The sequence below is a fragment of the Xenopus tropicalis genome, chromosome 6 (assembly GCF_000004195.4).
Source record: "Xenopus tropicalis strain Nigerian chromosome 6, UCB_Xtro_10.0, whole genome shotgun sequence".
NCBI classification, from domain to species: Eukaryota; Metazoa; Chordata; class Amphibia; order Anura; family Pipidae; genus Xenopus; species Xenopus tropicalis.
Window position 1 is genome coordinate 25,196,088 of NC_030682.2, and position 17,600 is coordinate 25,213,687.

General features: G+C 41.2%; 1 protein-coding gene across 1 annotated transcript; it reads left to right on the forward strand.

The window, feature by feature from the left end:
• The first annotated feature begins 3,460 nt into the window (after positions 1–3,460).
• LOC100495411 lies at positions 3,461–17,120 on the forward strand. Its single transcript, XM_031904144.1, has 5 exons — positions 3,461–3,836; positions 3,870–4,728; positions 11,951–12,489; positions 14,469–14,535; positions 14,953–17,120. Exons 2-5 carry the CDS (start codon positions 4,182–4,184, stop codon positions 16,467–16,469), a joined length of 2,670 nt encoding a protein of 889 aa, XP_031760004.1. The 5' UTR covers positions 3,461–3,836; positions 3,870–4,181; the 3' UTR covers positions 16,470–17,120.
• Positions 17,121–17,600: the final 480 nt, after the last annotated feature.

Genomic DNA, 17,600 nt, shown 5'->3' on the forward strand with positions numbered 1-17,600 from the left:
TCTATATATACAGTATAGTGTGCCATTTATATTCTATATATACAGTATAGTGTGCCATTTATATTCTATATATACAGTATAGTGTGCCATTTATATTCTATATATACAGTATAGTGTGACATTTATATTCTATATATACAGTATAGTGTGCCGTTTATATTCTATATATACAGTATAGTGTGCCGTTTATATTCTATATATACAGTATAGTGTGCCATTTATATTCTATATATACAGTATAGTGTGACATTTATATTCTATATATACAGTATAGTGTGCCGTTTATATTCTATATATACAGTATAGTGTGCCGTTTATATTCTATATATACAGTATAGTGTGCCATTTATATTCTATATATACAGTATAGTGTGCCGTTTATATTCTATATATACAGTATAGTGTGACGTTTATATTCTATATATACAGTATAGTGCGACATTTATATTCTATATATACAGTATATTGTGCCATTTATATTCTATATATACAGTATAGTGTGCCATTTATATTCTATATATACAGTATAGTGTGACATTTATATTCTATATATACAGTATAGTGTGCCGTTTATATTCTATATATACAGTATAGTGTGACATTTATATTCTATATATACAGTATAGTGTGACATTTATATTCTATATATACAGTATAGTATGCCATTTATACTCTATATATACAGTATAGTGTGACATTTATATTCTATATATACAGTATAGTGTGACATTTATATTCTAAATATACAGTATATTGTGCCATTTATATTCTATATATACAGTATAGTGTGACACTTATATTCTATATATACAGTATAGTGTGCCATTTATACTCTATATATACAGTATAGTGTGACATTTATATTCTATATATACAGTATAGTGTGACATTTATATTCTATATATACAGTATAGTGTGCCATTTATATTCTATATATACAGTATAGTGTGACACTTATATTCTATATATACAGTATAGTGTGCCATTTATACTCTATATATACAGTATAGTGTGCCATTTATATTCTATATATACAGTATAGTGTGCCGTTTATATTCTATATATACAGTATAGTGTGACATTTATATTCTATATATACAGTATAGTGTGACATTTATATTCTATATATACAGTATAGTGTGCCATTTATATTCTATATATACAGTATAGTGTGCCGTTTATATTCTATATATACAGTATAGTGTGCCATTTATATTCTATATATACAGTATAGTGTGCCGTTTATATTCTATATATACAGTATAGTGTGCCGTTTATATTCTATATATACAGTATAGTGTGACATTTATATTCTATATATACAGTATATTGTGCCATTTATATTCTATATATACAGTATAGTGTGACATTTATATTCTATATATACAGTATAGTGTGCCATTTATATTCTATATGTACAGTATAGTGTGCCATTTATATTCTATATACACAGTATAGTGTGCCATTTATATTCTATATACACAGTATAGTGTGCCATTTATATTCTATATACACAGTATAGTGTGCCATTTATATTCTATATATACAGTATAGTGTGCCATTTATATTCTATATATACAGTATATTGTGCCATTTATATTCTATATATACAGTATAGTGTGCCATTTATATTCTATATATACAGTATAGTGTGCCATTTATATTCTATATATACAGTATATTGTGCCATTTATATTCTATATATACAGTATAGTGTGACATTTATATTCTATATATACAGTATAGTGTGCCATTTATATTCTATATATACAGTATATTGTGCCATTTATATTCTATATATACAGTATAGTGTGACATTTATATTCTATATATACAGTATAGTGTGACATTTATATTCTATATATACAGTATAGTGTGCCATTTATATTCTATATATACAGTATAGTGTGCCATTTTTATTCTATATATACAGTATAGTGTGACATTTATATTCTATATATACAGTATAGTGTGAGTGGGTCCCTAAGCTCAGGTAAGTGACAGCAGCACAGAGCATGTGCAGGGAATCAGCAGTAAAGTAGATGGGGGGCTACTGGGGCATCTTTGGGGGCACAGGTCTTCCCTGCTTCTCAGCTGGTATAGAAGCCCAAAACATAAAAAATCATTTCTAGCCCACTTCTTTAGTTAAGCTTTAGTTCTTCTTTAAGAAATGTTTGTGTACATGAAGAACTAATCATTACTAGACGCCATTTTCTCTCTTGCCAGGTGGGGCAAAGCAAAGAAGGCATTAGTCATGGCTTCCCAACATCAAACAGGCCCCTTTGGACAAAATTACATCTATAGACTAAAAGTACAAAATTCTTTCTGCATATTTTTTAATACACACCCTGTGTCAAACTGGGTTTCCTATGGCCACCAGAGAACCTGACCCCCTGGACTCACTCACAGCAATTAGATATAGATTGTATTAAATGGTATAGGCTTCTATGGACCTCAGTAGGACCTAGGACAACCTAAAAATTCTCTTGTACATTGTACTGTGGTGGGCCAGTCTGAAACTTCTCAAAACTGAACCTTCCAGCATTCCTCTGACAACTGGAGGTCCTAGGTTACAGATCCCTTATTCAGAGTTTCTGCATTGCCAGGGGACATGACATCTCCACCTTATTAGTTTGTTCAAGATTAACAACTCAGCTCTAGTGGGCAAATGTATGAAGCAAGCGCCCCCTATAACTGTGTGCAGACTGCGGGGCTAATGTATGTGCTAATCAGAACTTGTGCCGGGAATGGCTGCTCAAGCAAAAGCTAAAAAGTGCCTAGGATCTTGCCATTTCTAGTGGCACTTGATAGACAAATGCTTCATGCTTAGATGTTACAGGCACATTAACACTCTCTTCAAGGGGTGGTTCATCTTTAAGATAATAGTATTTTATAGAATGTAGTAATACTAGCTCCTTTATAATTGGGCTTCACTTTATTTTTTTATAGTTTTTAAATGATTTGCTTCTTCTACATCTTCTACATTTTTATTGCTTATTTCAATTCGGACCCTCTTCTATTCATATTCCAGTCTTTCATTCAAACCACTGCCTGGTTGCTAAGGTAAACAAGACCCTAGCAACCAGATAGCTGCTGAAATACCAAACTGGAGAGCTGCTAAACAAAAAGCTAAATAAGTGAAAAAAAACAACAAAACGAAATAAAAAATGAAAACCAATTACAAAATGTTGCAGAATAGTAATGTCTACATCATAATAAAAGTTGATTTTGAGTTTAACAAGCTCTTTCATAATAATGCCCTAACCTAATATTTAGGGTGTTTATTCTGTGTATATTATACACACATACGCACAGTATACATTCTGCACACATTATATATATGTGTATCTACTATCTGCAATAAGAAAGACAAAAAGCACAGCATTACTGTCTGGTGAGCAGGGGGTTAAGGGGAGTTCCCAGAGAAATTTGAAGCTAATGAAGGCTGAGGAATGTTACACATTACAACCCCTGGCTGCCAGTTCTTTGCTTGGGTCCCTAACTAGGATAGTCTGAGCTCTCTGCACTGCACAGCAGCCACTATTTGGACTTTGCGAGCCTTTAAGGTGCACCCACCATAGTCAGTGTGTTCAGCAAGTCTGGCAGTGGAGCTTCTATGGAATTGCAAACACATGCTGGAATGCTTTCCATACACACATGAAAGTGGATGATTAAAAGGGACAGGTCCTGTAGGCAGGGCAGCAGCAGGCAAGTTGCTCTCTGGATGCGGATCTGGGAATAGTTTTGCGTTGCACACAGGGATCAGTTTGGCTGCTACTTGCACAGGAAAAAAGCACAGAATTAGGGGACAGTAGACTTGGCTGCTATTGGGGTGGGTCCCACAGGAGACTTGGCTGCTATTGGGGTAGGTCCCACAGGAGACTTGGCTGCTATTGAGGTGGGTCCCACAGGAGACTTGGCTGCTATTAAGGTGGGTCCCACAGGAGACTTGGCTGCTATTGGGGTGGGTCCCACAGGAGACTTGGCTGCTGTTGGGGTGAGTCCCAGAGGAGACTTGGCTGCTGTTGGGGTGAGTCCCAGAGGAGACTTGGCTGCTATTGGGGTGGGTCCCAGAGGAGACTTGGCTGCTGTTGGGGTGAGTCCCAGAGGAGACTTGGCTGCTTTTTGGGTGAGTCCCAGAGGAGACTTGGCTGATCCTGACCCTGATACTTTTTCCCACCATGCTGGGCTCCAGGACTTGCCTAAGGTGGCTGCTTTTGTTGTTGTTCTTCTGCAATGTGGCCCCAGAGGGATGTCCAGAGGGCACCTCTTGTACCAACAGCCCAGCGGAGAGTGAGTCCCACAGGCAGTGTGTGGGGGTGAGGTGCCCGGCCAGGACAGGCAGGAACCCCCGCCCCTCCCCGCATCTCCCGAGCAGCAGTGGGAGAGTTAATGTGCTGCACCCCGCCCGGGAGGAGCTAGTGAGTGCGGGGCAGGGAGCGCCGGACACCTGGGGGGCGCAGCAGCACGCTAATGGCAACAACAGCAGGGACTGTAAAGGCATCGAGTGCAAACTGCCCCTCAGGATCCGCCTGAAGTCCCGTAGCCGGGCTCCCTGCGTTGGGGAAGGCTGCCCCCAAGTGGAGGGGCAGAGGGACTCTCAGGGTATGGTGCGTCTGTCTGACAGAGCCGCTCATTTCATTGGGGAGGTGCCGGACTTTCAGTACGGGACATCGGAGCTCGGAGCAGCCCCCCTGGGAGTCCAACTCACCTGCGATATTAAACCAGGTACGTGAATGATTCGCGCTCCGTGGGGGAGGGATTATAAACTGAGTGTGTACCTGTGGCATTGTACCTGCCATATTCCTTGGGGGAGGGATTATAAACTGAGTGTGTACCTGTGGCATTGTACCTGCCATATTCCTTGGGGGAGGGATTATAAACTGAGTGTGTACAGGTGATATTGTCAAACTAAGCGTTGGCAATCTTTCTTTCTCACAGGTGTTAGTATACCTGCTTTATTATTTGGTGGAGGGATTATAAACTGAATGTATAGGTGTTAGTATACCTGCTATGTTCCTTGGGGGAGAGATTATAATCTGAAGGTGTAGGTGTTAGTATACATGCTATGTTCAATGGGGAGGGATTATAATCTGAAGGTGTAGGTGTTAGTATACCTGCTATGTTCCTTGGGGGAGAGATTATAATCTGAAGGTGTAGGTGTTAGTATACCTGCTATGTTCAATGGGGAGGGATTATAATCTGAAGGTGTAGGTGTTAGTATACCTGCTATGTTCCTTGGGGAGGGATTATAATCTGAATGTGTAGGTGTTAGTATACCTGCTATGTTCCTTGGGGGAGGGATTATAAACTGAAGGTATAGGTGTTAGTATACCTGCTATGTTCCTTGGGGGAGGGATTATAAACTGAAGGTATAGGTGTTAGTATACCTGCTATGTTCCTTGGGGGAGGGATTATAAACTGAAAGTATAGGTGTTAGTATACCTGCTATGTTCCTTGGGGAGGGATTATAATCTGAAGGTGTAGGTGTTAGTATACCTGCTATGTTCATTGGGGGAGGGATTATAAACTGAATGTATAGGTGTTAGTATTACCTGCTTTATTATTTGGTGAAGGGATTATAAACTGAATGTATAGGTGTTAGTATACCTGCTATGTTCAATGGGGGAGGGATTATAAACTGAAGGTATAGGTGTTAGTATACCTGCTATGTTCATTGGGGAGGGATTATAATCTGAAGGTGTAGGTGTTAGTATACCTGCTATGTTCCTTGGGGGAGGGATTATAAACTGAAGGTATAGGTGTTAGTATACCTGCTATGTTCCTTGGGGGAGGGATTATAAACTGAAAGTATAGGTGTTAGTATACCTGCTATGTTCCTTGGGGAGGGATTATAATCTGAAGGTGTAGGTGTTAGTATACCTGCTATGTTCCTTGGGGGAGGGATTATAAACTGAAGGTATAGGTGTTAGTATACCTGCTATGTTCCTTGGGGGAGGGATTATAAACTGAAGGTGTAGGTGTTAGTATACCTGCTATGTTCCTTGGGGAGGGATTATAATCTGAATGTGTAGGTGTTAGTATACCTGCTATGTTCCTTGGGGGAGGGATTATAAACTGAAGGTATAGGTGTTAGTATACCTGCTATGTTCCTTGGGGAGGGATTATAATCTGAAGGTGTAGGTGTTAGTATACCTGCTATGTTCCTTGGGGGAGGGATTATAAACTGAAGGTATAGGTGTTAGTATACCTGCTTTATTATTTGGTGAAGGGATTATAAACTGAAGGTATAGGTGTTAGTATACCTGCTATGTTCCTTGGGGAGGGATTATAATCTGAAGGTGTAGGTGTTAGTATACCTGCTATGTTCATTGGGGGAGGGATTATAAACTGAATGTATAGGTGTTAGTATACCTGCTTTATTATTTGGTGAAGGGATTATAAACTGAATGTATAGGTGTTAGTATACCTGCTATGTTCAATGGGGGAGGGATTATAAACTGAAGGTATAGGTGTTAGTGTACCTGCTATGTTCATTGGGGAGGGATTATAATCTGAAGGTGTAGGTGTTAGTATACCTGCTATGTTCCTTGGGGGAGGGATTATAAACTGAAGGTATAGGTGTTAGTATACCTGCTATGTTCCTTGGGGGAGGGATTATAAACTGAAAGTATAGGTGTTAGTATACCTGCTATGTTCCTTGGGGAGGGATTATAATCTGAAGGTGTAGGTGTTAGTATACCTGCTATGTTCCTTGGGGGAGGGATTATAAACTGAAGGTATAGGTGTTAGTATACCTGCTATGTTCCTTGGGGGAGGGATTATAAACTGAAGGTGTAGGTGTTAGTATACCTGCTATGTTCCTTGGGGAGGGATTATAATCTGAATGTGTAGGTGTTAGTATACCTGCTATGTTCCTTGGGGGAGGGATTATAAACTGAAGGTATAGGTGTTAGTATACCTGCTATGTTCCTTGGGGAGGGATTATAATCTGAAGGTGTAGGTGTTAGTATACCTGCTATGTTCCTTGGGGGAGGGATTATAAACTGAGCAATTATAGGTGTTGGTATACCTGCTATGTTCCTTGGGGGAGGGATTATAAACTGAATGTATAGGTGTTAGTATACCTGCTATGTTCATTGGGGGAGGGATTATAAACTGAGCAATTATAGGTGTTAGTATACCTGCTATGTTCCTTGGGGGAGGGATTATAAACTGAAGGTATAGGTGTTAGTATACCTGCTATGTTCATTGGGAGAGGGATTATAAACTGAGCAATTATAGGTGTTAGTATACCTGCTATGTTCATTGGGGGAGGGATTATAAACTGAGCAATTATAGGTGTTAGTATACCTGCTATGTTCATTGGGGGAGGGATTATAAACTGAATGTATAGGTGTTAGTATACCTGCTATGTTCATTGGGGGAGGGATTATAAACTGAATGTATAGGTGTTAGTATACCTGCTATGTTCCTTGGGGGAGGGATTATAAACTGAAGGTATAGGTGTTAGTATACCTGCTATGTTCCTTGGGGAGGGATTATAATCTGAAGGTGTAAGTGTTAGTATACCTGCTATGTTCCTTGGGGGAGGGATTAAAAACTGAAGGTATAGGTCAGTGCTGTCCAACTGGCGGCCCGCAGGCCGCATGCGGCCCGCGACCCCCCTCTGTGTGGCCCCCCACCTGTCTGGCTACTTTGATGGCTTACCTTTGAGTAAGCATTAAATGGTATCAGTACTGAGATTAACTGGCCCCCTGCATGGTTCTCACCTCAGATTCAGGCTGTAATCCCTCTGTATTGTTTAAACATGTAATCCCCTGTGTTTTTCACACCTTTTAATCTCTGTATTGTCCACCCCCTGCAGTGTTCACACCTCAGGCTCAGACTGTAATCACTCCCATTGTTCACTTCTTCACACCTCAGGTACTGTAGGCAGAGTATGGCACATACAGCCAGCATAGGGCAGGTAGAGTATGGCACACACAGGCAGCATAGGTCAGGGAGGGTATGGCACACACAGGAAGGGTAGGGCAGGCAGAGTATGGCACACACAGGCAGCATAGGTCAGGGAGGGTATGGCACACACAGGAAGGGTAGGGAAGGCAGAGTATGGCACACACAGTCAGGGTAGGGCAGGCAGAGTATGGCACACACAGGCAGGGTAGGGCAGGCAGAGTATGGCACACAGAGGCAGCATAGGGAAGGCAGAGTATGGCACACACAGGCAGGGTAGGACAGGCAGAGTATGGCGCACACACAGACAGCATAGGACAGGCAGAGTGCTGCCTGTGTGTGCCATACTCTGCTTGCCCTATGCTGCTTGTGGGAGGTGAACCTAGCAGGGGTTTGTTGTGGGAGTTTGTTAGCTATTGGAAATAGCCATTAAATGGTCCCTAAGGTGTGTAATTATGTACTGGGGGTTGTTCTGCTATCCACAGGGGAGGAGGAGCCATATGGAATTTAAGGGTATATCTTAATATGACATAATTCTTTCACATATGAATGATGGTTGATATCCCCACAGTAAGGACCAAGCATTTGGGATTTTGCTGTGCTACCACCATTGTGATAAAATAGGTGTGGTTTGAAGTGGGTGTGGTTTCAAAAAGGGGAGTGGTCAAAACTGGCTTCCATTAGCGGCCCTCCACCATGTATGCTAGAGAAATTCCGGCCCTCGGCACCGTAGAAGTTGGACAGCACTGGTATAGGTGTTAGTATACCTGCTATGTTCATTGGGGGAGGGATTATAAACTGAGCAATTATAGGTGTTAGTATACCTGCTATGTTCATTGGGGCAGGTATTATAAACTAAGCACTACCGGTGTTACAAATAAAACAAGAGATAAGATACATACTAAATCTGCTCTGTTACTAAGTAAAGTATATCAATACACAGATATATACCAAACAATTTATGCCATAAGGATGTTTCAACTTTCATTGCATACACAGCTGGTATGAGGATCACCTATACATAGGGAAAGCTTATTTCCTTAACTGCTGTGGGAACATGTTTAATTCTGTCTGTACTATATGAAACAAGATCAAATAGAATCAGTTAACATGTGCTTACACAGTGAAAATAGCTTCTTGCAGCCCCAGGTGCACGCTGTACCCACTGCCCGGGCAGATAAATACAAAAATGAAGAAAACAGCAGCACTCAAGCCTGATAAAGGGCTGGAGTGAAGCCCGAAACGTTGCCTTTGGCACTTGAGTAAAGATTCACATTTTTCAAAACAACCGGAGTGCTGCTGTTTTCTTCATTTTTATATGAAACAAGATCATTACCTGGAGCTTTGCAGTAGTGTGTGCATACTGTATACTAATGGAAGACTATGGCCAGCCATATGAGGCAGATAGGAGCAAATAGGGATCACCAAGTGCTGCTAAAAAGAATCAGAACAGAAAGTGCATATATACTGCAGAAGGGCACATGGAAGCTCTGATAGTTGCAAACCTTTTTAATACATACAATATAGTACACTGTAGATATAAAGTTTGTTGGCTCAGATGCATAGGAAGCAGTGCAGCACTAAGTTTTCATTTCCTTTGCAGGGGGTATATGTGTATTTGGTGTTGCTTGTTGTGGGGAGAGAAGGTATCTAGTCTCTGGCTATTAAGGGTGAAGACACAGGGAGCTACTAGTAGCAGCTACTTGTCGCGGCTACTAAAAAAGACAATGCTGATCATTTACTGATAATTGTCTCTACATGTGTTTTAGCAGAGGCAATTCTCAGTATTGTCTACGGCAGGGTATGTTCTGAAGTTTACTAGCCATGAAAAAGTAGCTGCTACTAGTAGCCCAGTGTGTCTTCACCCTAAAGGGTGCGTGGAGTTGTTCTGAGTGGCCCCTGATTGGGCAGCACTGATATATATGGTTACTGTTGCCACCTTTCCCTTATATACCTTCCCAATCTTCCTATCTATAGTCCTTCCTATACCTATTATAGCAGTCTTTTTGCAGCAGTTCAGAGTGACTTTATATGCGCCCCCTGGAGTCAGTAAGCGGTATCAAATTATGCATGCTTCCATTACCCCATGCTACTACCTCATGTAAAAGGACAGATGTACAAATCGTAACTTTTGAATTGTGCAAATAAAAAATCAAATTCGAGCAGTAGGCATTGGTGTGAAATCACAATGACATGTTGGTAAAAGGAAGGGAAAGTGTATGGATTGGATTTCATCTGGTGCACGTCTGTGGCGGCTGCGCTTTCTATGGTCTTGTTATTCCATTCCTCGCATACTCGTCTGTTCTGCATTACGCTGCCTACACGGCCCACTGGTGAATTTCTACTGGAATCAAAACTTGTCCAAAGGGAAAAATTTGTTTCAAATGTATCCAGTTGCCTTTTCCTGTCTGATTCACTGAGTGCCTGTTTGTTTAATGTTTCTCTTTAGTTCTGGTTTGGTTATCAGATCAGGTCAGGAGCGCAGTTCAGTAATTCTATCCTGTTACTGCTTCTTTAGGCTCTCCCAGCGTGCTTCTGTCTGGTGTCTCTGGCTGCTGGTAGCAGGGCCCGGCACCCCGCCGGAAGGGAGTTCTGCACAGCAGACAGCAAATGTAGAAGAGTAATAGTGAGTTAGTGTAAATGATGAGATGATGGTGCACATGTGAGAGAACATAGATATATACCGGGATACCCTGGGATGGCATTCTGTAAAACTGTATAAATCAATCATATCTGCACCCACTGACCTTCTCTCTGATGTAAAAAGCACATTGTCCGGTATTTTCTTTTCAGATCAGTAAAACCCAAACTACAAACAGTGTAACAGACTTTTATTTTAAGACCACTTAAAAACTTGACGAGAAAAACGTAATAACATGAAGATCAGAGAAACTCATTGCACTGGCAGAAGTCCTTAATGTTATTTGGAATTTCCCATTTATATCTCATTAGTGCACATTTCTCACTCACCTAACAATGAAGGGCATTCATTCTTCAAAGGCTTCCCCACCTCATAGAGATGCTTATGAGCCCACTTATAGAATGTACTTATTAACTCCTACCTTCCTCTTTCTGGGTATGATGAATGACACCTTCACATGTTTTGATGGCTCTTGTGCAAGTACACTGGTAGTCCTACGGTGGCCCAACAGGCACACTTCATACTCAGCACAAACAGATCCCTCTAGGGACTTGCCAGGCATTTCAGATAAAGACTGAAATTTTTAGAAGAGACTTCACCCTTTACTAGACTTAGACATACTTGCACAGCAGACCTGTGAGATTGAAAGCACCTTTTAAATAAATTAAAAGGAAAATAAACCCTCCCACTATCTGAACTTCCAAAAATAAATGTATTTTGCTTAAGACTTGATTCCACAGATTGAAAGGAAGCTTTTCCCAACCTCCCTAAGGCTCACAGCATCATGCAAGCCCTTTCACTCTTTGTTCCATTGTGAAGTGATGGATTCTGGGATTTGACGTCCCTCAGCTTTCCATAGAATGTGTGCACCACCCACTATGGAAAGCAGAGGGGCTTCATGACCCAGATTTAATCACTTCACAATGGAACAAGGTAGGGTTGGATGACTCTGTGAGCCTAAAGGGGGAGGGGTTGGGAATTGGTTTGCAGAGGTATAATTGTTCCAGGCCCAGACTGGCAATCTATGGATTCTGGCAAATGCCAGAGGGGCTGCTGTAAGATGCCATAGACAGTCACTATTTATTGGGCTGGTGGGGGCCGTTTGGGCCTCTGTGTGCTTGAAATGCCAGGGCCTAGTTTGACCATTTAATCTGTGAAATTGGGTAATTCTGTGTAAAAAAAACAAAAACATTTAGATTTATTTTTGAAATTTCAGAGCACTACATAACCCCAACGAAACAAGCTCTTGTCAAAAAGGTGGTATATATTTCCCCTTTTAACATTCAGCTTTTAAGTTGTAGTATTCTGAAGAAGAAATACAATATAACACAGCCTTTAGGAATATTTACACTGCAGTACCCACTAATTGTCTCGCATTGGCTTCTATTTCAGGAGAAAATGAGGTGCCTTCAGAGGATGCTCTGATTCTCCAGCTGCAGCTTGCGAAGGGGCAGGAGAAGTTTGTGGAGTTGCTGAAGAGTCAGCAGAAGACCATTACTGACCTGCAACAAAAGCTCTCAGAGCAACAGGTCCTTCTCGTTAACCAGCAACGGGAAATCATAGAGCAGCAAAGGAAAATGTATGAACAAATGGATATGATTAAGGTCCAGTACAGCATCTTGTTTGATACGGTGAAGCAAATGTCCTTTCAGAGTTTGCAGGAGGACATTCAGAATTATTTTGAAGCACATCTTCAAGGATTACAAAACCAGGTGAGGAACCACCTGCAGAAAACCTACTCTGTGCACAAGGTCGACGTGGACGCAAAGGTCATTGATGTCGGAGGGCCTTTACTGGCCTGCGATTCCTGTGAAAGAGATGAATTCTGCAATTTCCAGAAGATGCCTCCCCAGTGTGAGAAATGCACATTGTGCCCTGCTGGGTTTTTTCAGCTGTCGGAATGCTCTGAAACTGTTGATCGCATTTGCCAGGTAAATAAAAGCTAAGAACCTTTGAAAATTGTTTCCAGGCACAATTTTGTTGGGCCTTTGTTTTTTCCCTTATTTCCTGGAAGTCTTGCATGTGATTCAGAGTGTTTATGCAATTGCCAGCTGTCCTGCTAACTGGGAGAGGCAGCCCGAGCTATAGCAGTTGGCATGTCTGTGTACCATTTAGTTGTTCTTCTACCCTTTCCAAATGGTCACATAACAACATGGGACACAGACCTGTCAACTCTACCCAACTTATTTTTATGGAGTCATTTATATTTATCCCCCCATCGGGGTGGGAAAGGGGAAATGGTCTGAGTGGAAAGGGTGTGGTCTGGGCAGAATGGGTCTTGGTGGAAAAATTACCTGGAGTCCTATCTGTGGGCAAAGGCTAAAGGAGGTCTAACAGATACAAAGGTATGTGTAATGCTTCAGTACTGATTGCCTTTTTCAGCATGAGTTAGTAGGATGGCCAGTGGCTGTACAACGGAGATGTCCGGAGGATAAGTGAAAATGACTACATGTATCTGGAAGCAGGAACAGATTGTTTCATAGTTGTTTAATACAGAGCTGGTTATCACCATTGTGCACCTATATCTGGAATTTGCAAAATACATTTTAAAGTCACCAGTTATTGGAAACAAGTGCCTAAATGCTAAGGAAGCTCAATAATCATGCACCCTGAAGAGGATCTAAAATGAAATGTGCATGATTATCACAGATTTTGCACACCCATAGCACTCATTTCCAATAACCATATCTTTTGGGGGAGGGAAAGCAAACATTCAGAATCTTGTCAGGAGGTCACTGAAAATCTTCTGGGCAGTTTTTAACATTTTAAAAAGTGGCATTTCCCCTTACTAAACGGGTCCTGAGAATAATAATAATATGAACTCAGAGTGGTGTGCAAAGTAGTTCCCCCCAGAACCCAATGTAATTGCGGCTGAGTTATTTATGAGTTGCATCTCCCACAACTGTGCTGGATGCACATAGTTGCATGTGCTTATTTCTGTGAATCAGGTGCAAGTCGCAGCTGGCATATTTAGAGTTGGGATTGTGTCACTTGTGATGCATTTGATGCTTCAGTTATATCATTAGTGAGACATGTCAGAAACCCCATAGCTCTGGCCAACTGTACAGCTGGAGGAGTAAAATGGTAAATGTGTCAGCTATTGGGTCAGCTTAATTAAAAAGGTAACTGAATTAATTGCACGGAATTCAGTAGAGCCATTGCTTCGCACAAGTCAGGATCATTTTATATCCCTGGTATAAATAATCGTGGCATTTCAACCAAATAGTCATAGCTTTGAGAGATAGAGTGTACCCTTTGCAGTTGGGAAATACACAGTTCAGCTAATGCCAGACTGTATGTTTTGGTCAGCTGGACAGAGCAGTTAGCCACTATATTTGTGACAACCTTGTTGTCATATATCTGTAACCTTGTTATAAGCAAAGGGGATCCATGGCCACAAGCTGGATAGCAAAAGGGGTGTGGGAAAAGTACAAGACGTCTAGAACCCCCTGGCCTAAATCCTAAAGCAGAAAGGGTTCCTCTAAGCCAGTAATCCCCAACCAGTGGCTCAGGGGCAACATGTTACTCCTCAACCCCTTGGGTGTTGCTCTCAGTGGCGTCAAAGCAGGTAGTTATTTTTGAATTCCTGACTTGGAAGCAAGTTAAGTTGCATAAAAACCAGGTGTACTGCCAAATAAAGCCTCCTGTAGGCTGCCAGTGCAAATATGAGCTACCAAATAACCAATCACAGCCTTGTATTTGCACCCCTAGGAGCTTTTTGCATCCTTATGTTGCTCTCCAACTATTTTTTATGTTTAAATGTGGCTCATGGGTATTAAAGGTTGGGGCCACCCGCTCTAAGACAAAAATAAGTGCAAAAAGCTGGCAACCCTGCGATTTTGCCAGAAATGTGGCCCAGTTAATTGTGTTCTAAAATAAAAACATTGTGTTTCATTTTATTGATCCACAGGACAGAGACGAATGCATGGATTCTCCTAGCATCTGTGGAGAGAAGATTAAGTGCTTAAACACTCCAGGTAAGATATGGAGAAACACTGACCAATTACTATAAGAACTGCATGTATGACATATTAATGACATTAGAAACCTCCTGTCTGTCTTGTACTCATAGAGTAAAATATCCAGGTAGCCATAAGGATTGTGTAAAATGGTTAACTGTGCCACTTGCTCTGAATAACTGAGTAATTTAAAGTTACTTATTGCTGTTGCAGCAGCTTCAAAGGCCGTTTCTGGGTGAATGATCATGCATCAGTTAAAGATCAAGTGATCTGAATCACATAGAGTTCTGGCCGATCATTAGTACTTAGTTTTGGTTACCAGGACAACCCATGTAATATCTAGCGGAACAGCCATAGAACCCCAGTCTTATTGATGCTTTTTATGCCTTGATGACCTTTCCATCCACCTCTTGTCCTATTTAATTCTTTCTACAGGTGGCTTCCGATGTCTTGGTGTTGCAGAGAAGGACGCGGCTTTGGGACTTTGTGGTGAACAATACTTTTTTAATAAGGAGCTGCAGGAATGTCAGGCTTGCTCAGAGTGTGAAGAAGGCATTGTATCCTTCCCATGTACGGCCGATAGCGACACTGTCTGTAGTGAAGCTAGTGAGAGCAAGTTATCAGAGTCATGGTCGGCAAATATCTCCCTGCCCTCGGCAAAGCTGACAAACTCCCAGGTGTATCCGGGGCTCAACCTGAAAGTCAAGGAGAAGCAGCAATGTGAAATTCTCTCCCCTGATGATAATAAGTTAATATTCAAACAACATGGATTACTGTGGGCTGACCTCAATTTTGCAGTGAAGCATAACTGCAGGAATTTCCTCCAACTGTCGCTGAAAATGAATAACAGCGAGGAGGGATACGAGCTAAGCGGCTCCCGTATAGAACAACCCGATGGGAAATACTTTCAGAGCATCAGTATAAGTTGTGCAGCGGAGGTGGAACCAAGTCACACGTTATCCGTTTTTCTCAAGAGCCCCAACCAGTTCTGCAACCAAAGTAAAGATTTACACGTCTACGACCTGAACACACCCCTGAGCATCTTCTGGTTGTCCCACGACACCGGCGCTGTCGCAATGACCGCTCAGATGTCGACTGCCATGCACTATCAGACCAATTACAGGCCTACTTTTAAAATCATTTCAGTTTCAGACCCGTACATGGTCAGCTTATCGCACGATGGAAGAAGCATCAAATTTACAGAATCTGGAGTTGTAAAATTTGTTTTCCAGCAAGCTCTCTACTCTATGGGTCCGACCTGTGTCCGAGAAGGCTTTTCGCTGATCTCTTACATCAATAGAAATGGCACGAATTCTGAGCTAATGCAGATCTTCAAGTCTGGAGTGAACTACAGAGACACTTCCATTTCAGCATCTGGAGCTGGAAAGGTCAGCGCCGGAGATGTAATAAGCTTTGAGATAATATCTCCGGCACAGTGCAATGTCCGCTATTTTGGAGAAAATTCTGGCATAAGTATACTGAGCCTGATTTGGATCCCAACAGCAATTTCCACTGCTATTACAGCCAAAGTGTCCAGTACTGGTCTGCCTACAGGCGCCGTGAGAAATAAACTCCTGCACTTTCAGGATCCGTCTAATGACAGAATTATAAAGCTCATGACCTCTGGCCAGTTTGCCCATAAATATTTCATGTTTACTGAACGCGGAACCGTTAGTATATCGCTTCACCTGAAGTTAATTCATTCCTGCAATATTATAAAATTGACCTTGAATAAACTAGTCAGTGAGCAAGGTCCGTCAGCCACAGTTGCCCAACAAATAGGCGGACAGATGCCGGAGGGAAGCCTTTGGACTAGTGTGTCCTTCCGCTCTTCCTTTGATGTTCAGAATGGTACAAAGATATCAGTTTCCCTTGATTGCGTACGTGGGAGGATCAACCAAATTGCCCATGATCAAGGAACGAATTTTTCAATTTTATGGGTTTCCTCTTAAAAAAACACATAGCGGTCACCATGAAATGTGCATTATTCATGGCATTACATGAAGAAGAAAGATTCCAGACACCGCATATGAATTCCGACGGCTGCAATTTATCATGCAGCGGTCCCCTGCGTTGCCCAGGGCTTGCACAATGAAGGGGGAAGCCAATTTTTCCTCTAATTTATGTTAAAAAGCACAGCTGAAGGCCAAAGGACTTTGTTAACTTTTGTAAGAGGAAGTAAATAAGGGGGAATCAGGCCTGTTTTGCTGGCCAATCATGGTTGCTCCCTTCATTTTTTTTTTTTTTTTAAAATGTTGCATAAATATATATTTATATTTTATATGAAAAACTATATTTCTTTTGCTTCATTAAGCTATATAAATTATATAAACCATATTTGTGTTGGACTTTTACATTTTAGAGCATGTATTCTGCAGATCCAATTGCATAACGGATGTCTAAAACTCTATGGGAATCATTCCAATGAATGCGCAGTAAACCCCATACATACTTATTACAGAACCAGGTGTTCAAACACTACATTGTTATTAACCTGGTGAAGAAAATGGGGGTTGGGGTAAGCATACCGTCTATTTTTATTTCTTGTTGTTTGCCTTATTAATGGTTATGTACTTGGTTAAATAAAATCTGTAACTAAGTGATTTGTTTAGCCAAAGCTTTTTCATTTTGAGTCATTTAACGTACAATAGAAGTTTATATTTAGCTACAGATGGAGAATATTTCATCCATCTGGGACAGATGAGCACATTCCATTTCCCCCGCAATTGTATTTTGCCTGATGTTTTCGTTTTTAGTCTGTAGGCAACGTAGGACACGTACAAAACATGAGGTTGAATAGGCAGCTAAGATCTCATAGCCTAGTCTGGGTTGATGAAGGCTTTATAAAAATGAATGCTGAACCTAACCACCTTGCCCTTAATCCATAAAGGCTGTGATGTCCCTCTGTATGTGGTTGCTGAGACCACTAAGTAGAAAACATGAGCAGTGTGACCCAGGAAACACAGATCCTTAACTAGCAGATATATATTAAGCTGCTAGGTGGTACATGGGCAACAAGGGTAAGTAGGATAAATGGGGGTCTTGCCTTGGTTGTAGAACTCTATGTCCTTTCACTGCCAAGT

Excerpts from the sequence above, each read along its gene's own strand:
- LOC100495411 (XM_031904144.1), top strand. The coding sequence starts at position 4,182 with ATGCTGGGCTCCAGGACTTGCCTAAGGTGGCTGCTTTTGTTGTTGTTC. Across the intron at positions 4,729-11,950 it reads CACCTGCGATATTAAACCAG|GAGAAAATGAGGTGCCTTCA; the intron begins GTACGTGAATGA and ends CTTCTATTTCAG. Across the intron at positions 12,490-14,468 it reads CTGTTGATCGCATTTGCCAG|GACAGAGACGAATGCATGGA; the intron begins GTAAATAAAAGC and ends ATTGATCCACAG.